The sequence below is a fragment of the Leptidea sinapis genome, chromosome 38 (genome assembly GCF_905404315.1).
Source record: "Leptidea sinapis chromosome 38, ilLepSina1.1, whole genome shotgun sequence".
Classification (NCBI taxonomy): domain Eukaryota; kingdom Metazoa; phylum Arthropoda; class Insecta; order Lepidoptera; family Pieridae; genus Leptidea; species Leptidea sinapis.
The window spans coordinates 3,607,774-3,612,494 of NC_066302.1; the positions used below are offsets into that span (position 1 = coordinate 3,607,774).

General features: G+C 33.4%; 1 protein-coding gene across 1 annotated transcript; it reads left to right on the forward strand.

Moving 5' to 3' along the window:
• The first annotated feature begins 1,163 nt into the window (after window positions 1-1,163).
• Window positions 1,164-3,443, forward strand: LOC126975869 (cytochrome P450 6B5-like). Its single transcript, XM_050823950.1, has 2 exons — window positions 1,164-2,547; window positions 3,228-3,443. The coding sequence occupies exons 1-2, from the start codon at window positions 1,185-1,187 to the stop codon at window positions 3,431-3,433; spliced, it is 1,569 nt and encodes a 522-aa protein (XP_050679907.1). The 5' UTR covers window positions 1,164-1,184; the 3' UTR covers window positions 3,434-3,443.
• Window positions 3,444-4,721: the final 1,278 nt, after the last annotated feature.

A 4,721-nucleotide genomic window follows, 5' to 3' on the forward strand; every position in this document is an offset into this window, starting at 1 on the left:
GATTGTGATAATGTTTTTTACTGAATTGATCAATTGTTACTATTTAAGTGTTAATATTTACCAGCGGGAGGCTCCTTTGCACAGGAAGCCGGCTAGATTATGGGTACCACAACGGTGCCTATTTCTGCTGTGAAGCAGTAATGTGTAAACATTACTGTGTCTCAGTCTGAAGGGCGCCGTTGCTAGTGAAATTAGTGAGCAAATGAGACTTAACATCTTATGTCTCAAGGTGACGACGCAATAATTGGAGTGCCGCTCAGAATTATAAGGTTTTTCAAGAATCCCGAGTGGCACTGCATTATAATGGATGTATAATTTCAGTTTCTTATTTTCATAAAAAAATATGTTGACAAGAATATTTTGTTCATTTTTATCAATATATTTTTATTAAAAACATTTTGTGACGTATGTTTTTTTTAATTTCATTCATCTGTATGTTTTAATAATATTTAATTTTTAAAAGTGCAATATATTCTAAAATGAAGTACATAGCATAACTCGGAAAAAGAATAATTAGAAAAAATTATAACCACGTTACTGACTATTATCAAGTTAAGAATTAATAAGGTATACAGCCAGATGATAAGGAAGAAAATAAAACTAACTGATGCCTTAAGTAAAGTTTAATACTTAACAACAAACTTTTTAATACAAACTAAAGTGACAATGGGCCGGACACATTTCCCGACTAAGACGCTAAATGGACAGGAAAGAGAAATGTGTGCAGACCGTATAAAAGGTATACCGATGATATTATTAGATATTGGCGGAACTAACTGACTCGAAAAAGGGAAAAAAAAGGAATGGACGAGGCCTGAGATGATTGAGATGATGATTGATGAACTGAGATTCATTTGAAAATTATGAAGTAAACTAACATAGTGCATGCATTATAACTTAGTAACATAAAAGTTAAAATAAAATAATCATGTTTGTCGTCTAACCATACTAACATACATACTAACACTAAAATGTAGAAAATCAAATGGAAAATCAATAAAGTGGCTTTATTATAATTATAATAGTATTATTATTATTATTATAACTAAATCACGAACAGAAATATTAATGTCTCACGAATTCAATTCATACCGAGACAATTAAATAGTTATAAAACATATTGTGATATCGTGATGATTAGGTAATTTACTGTGACAGTATATTTTAAACGAGGAAGCATTAAGATGTTTCTTATTTTGTCCGCAATTGTTATAATTATATTATACTATTATTCTACAAGAAACTTTAATTATTTTGCAAAAAGAAAAATAAAATGTGAGCCACCAATACCGATATTCGGGAATCATAGCCAGGTTGTGTTTGCAAGACTAACAGAAATAGAAAGGATTTCAGCTATTTATAACAAATATCAAAATGAAAAAGTTGTGGGATATTTCAGAGGTACAACACCTGATTTGATTGTAAGAGATCCTGAGTTACTTAAGCATATATTCAATCTTGATTTCTTGCAATTTCATCAAAGAGGTCTTGGGCGTGACCCTAAATATGAACCAGTTATGTTAAATTTATTTTCTGCGGATGGAGATCGATGGAAATTAGTTAGACATGGTCTTTCTCCTGCTTTTACAAGCAGTAAATTGAAGAGTATGTTTCCAATCATAGTGGACTGTGCTGAAAAATTGGAACAAGTAGCGATGAAACTTGCTCTTCAAAAAGAAGATTTTGATTTTGTTGATTTAAGTTCCCGGTTCACAATTGAAATTATTGGATCCTGTGGATTTGGTATTGAAATGGACACTATGAATAATGAACATTGCCTGTTTTTGCAGTTAAGAGATATGATTTTCATTAAATCTATTTGGCAAATTGTATTGTTTGGAATAAGAGATCTATTCCCTAATTCTATCATAAAACGTATACCCATATCACGTCCAGATATAATGCGTATCATTAACGAAATTGTAAATGGTATACGAAGACAAAGATTAGAAAATAACATCACACGCAATGATTTTATGAACTTATTACTAGAAATACAAAAGAATGGAAAAATAACTGGGGAATCACTAGAAGAAACTGATGAAAATGGGAAACCAAAACAGGTCGAAATTGAATTCGATGATGCTTATGTGTCCGCTCAGTTATTTATATTTTTTGCAGCAGGTTTTGAAACTGCATCTACTGCAATGAGTTTTACAATGCACCAACTTGCTTATCACCCAGAGATACAACGAAAGATTCAAGAAGAAATAGACACAGTTTTATCTAAATATGATAATAAATTGTGTTTTGAAGCCGTGAATGAAATGACTCTTCTAGAATGTGCATTTAAAGAAGCTATGAGATTGTTCCCTCCTGGCGGACTAACAACAAGATTTTGTGCTAAAGAATTTAAGGTACCCAATTCTAACATCACGATTGAGGCAGGTACCAGATTAATAATTCCTATTCAAGCAATTCATATGGATCCGAAATATTTTGACAATCCGACTGAGTTTAGACCCGACAGATTTACACCTGATGCAACAAAATCACGACATAAGTATGTTTATTTACCCTTTGGAGAAGGCCCTAGAAAATGTATTGGTAAGAAAAACTATGTTTTTAGTTCTGTTTTTTGTGTTAAAAATTAAAACATCGGTAGTTGTTCAGTAGCCAAATAGTTAAATTATGTTTCATGCTTAGTTATAATGAGAGTTGTAATGTTTGAGATTTTTATTTTTAAAGTATACTTTATGAGTTCTTATCCAATTTCTGATATGTTCAGTCTGATTACTGCTATAATTTATTCATACTATAATTTTATTAATTTTATTATCAGATAGTCAGTTTAAAAGTGTTTAAAACAATGACAATGACCGATTTTTTTTTATTTAACTTAAAGCATCTGTTATTTACCATTACCCTCATCATTTAAAATGCAATATAAAACATAAGGTCAGTATAAACATAACAATACTAATTTTGTATTGTAATTGTGAGTCAAATATTTATACTGTTTTAATGTTATTATTTGCATATTTTCCTACTTTTATAGATAAAAAACAATACACACATCAAACGTAATATTATATTGACATAGATAAGAGAGACATGGATAAGAGGTGCTGCTGATACAATTAACTACTCTAATTACAATATAAACAAAAATGGAATAAATCAACCATCTTTATAGGTGAAAGCCTTGGTATCTTGTCAGCTGCTGCGTTTAAACGAAATTTTAATCGTAAAAAGTAAAAAATTGAACGCATATCAATATTTTACAGGTGCTCGTTTAGGCATCGTTGAGACCATGGCTGGCCTAGCTGCAATATTACGTAAGTTTACCGTAGAACCATCTCCATTATCAACTAGAGATATAGTGCGCCGAAAAACATCCTACCTCGTTCAAGCTGTCGAGGGAGGACTACCATGTCGACTTACTTTGAGGGAACAGTATCAAGAAAAAAAATGTGAAAATGGTAATGCTTAAACATACAATTACAAAATAAAAATAAGAAATAGCCTTTTATTTTCAATCGACTTGAGAAACAGCAGGAGGTTCACAGGTTGATAGTTTTTTTTGTTTATCACCTCATTTATCTCCACTGTTGATATACTAATTTGAATATTATCTTTTGATTTGAGAAAGATCACTCCCAATTTGTTCCCATTAAAAAATAGATAACTGATGATAGAATTCAACAATAAAACAAATATTTGTACAGACTAATTATCACTTTGTGCCCAAAATATTATGAGTATTTTATATTGTCTTTATACCATCCTATGGCCCTTATAATATCCGAGGTATTTAACGCAGGTTGATTGCGGCAGAGTGTCGGCGCATTGACCGGTGGGCAAGTTTTCCGTCTTAGGGTAAATGTGATATGGTGAGACTACGGAGCGCTTGTTTTTATGCGCGACTTGGTCAGCCAAGCATAAGTGGCATCGGGCTGAGTTTGCAAATATGGGGTCGATCCATTGGGATCACTGTTACAACCGAGGAAGGCCACCGACACTAGTAAATATGTTGTAGAGGACTGGACTAAGTAGGAGCCTTGGGGTATTCCGGCCCTCCAGCTAAAAAGAGAAGATCTTGTTTCACGGAGCTTGACTTGAAACTTACTGTCACTAAGATAAGACTCAATTATTACATAGTAGAAGTGTGGAAGGTACATTTAAATTTTGCACAGTAGTCCTTTATGCCAAACCCGGTCAAAAGATTGTTATATGTCGAGAAAAGCAGCCGAATAGTACCCCTTCTTTTCCAGACATTGTCTAATTGTACAATACACCATGTGAACTTGTTCTATGGTGAAGTGGTGCTTCCGGAAGCCAAATTTATGGTCGGGTATTACATGGCCCATATCTAGGCAAGGGAATAATCATACGAAGATGACAATCTCGCACACACACATCCCACAATTTTTGACAGTATAGGTGTCAGGCTAATAGGGCAATAAGACGAGAATTTGTTAGGTGCCTTACCAGGCTTATGGATCATTACAATTTGAGATATTTTCCAGAGTGTAGGTACATGCGAGGCTCTCAATATATCAAGGATGGTCAAAAAGGCAATGCAGTTCTAAGGAAGCTCTTTCAATAGTCTGGGGGTGATCAGATCAAATCCAGATGTTTTATTAGGGCCCCTTTTGGCTATTTCTCTAGCCTCTCTTTCTTGGCTCAAAGGCAGGCACAGTAGCAGGTCTCGTTTTAGGATTTGGTCTATTTCTGGATCTTTTGGAGTATCCATATTGTTGGGTGTGAATACGCCCGCA

Excerpts from the sequence above, each read along its gene's own strand:
- LOC126975869 (XM_050823950.1), top strand. The coding sequence starts at position 1,185 with ATGTTTCTTATTTTGTCCGCAATTGTTATAATTATATTATACTATTAT. Across the intron at positions 2,548-3,227 it reads AGGCCCTAGAAAATGTATTG|GTGCTCGTTTAGGCATCGTT; the intron begins GTAAGAAAAACT and ends AATATTTTACAG.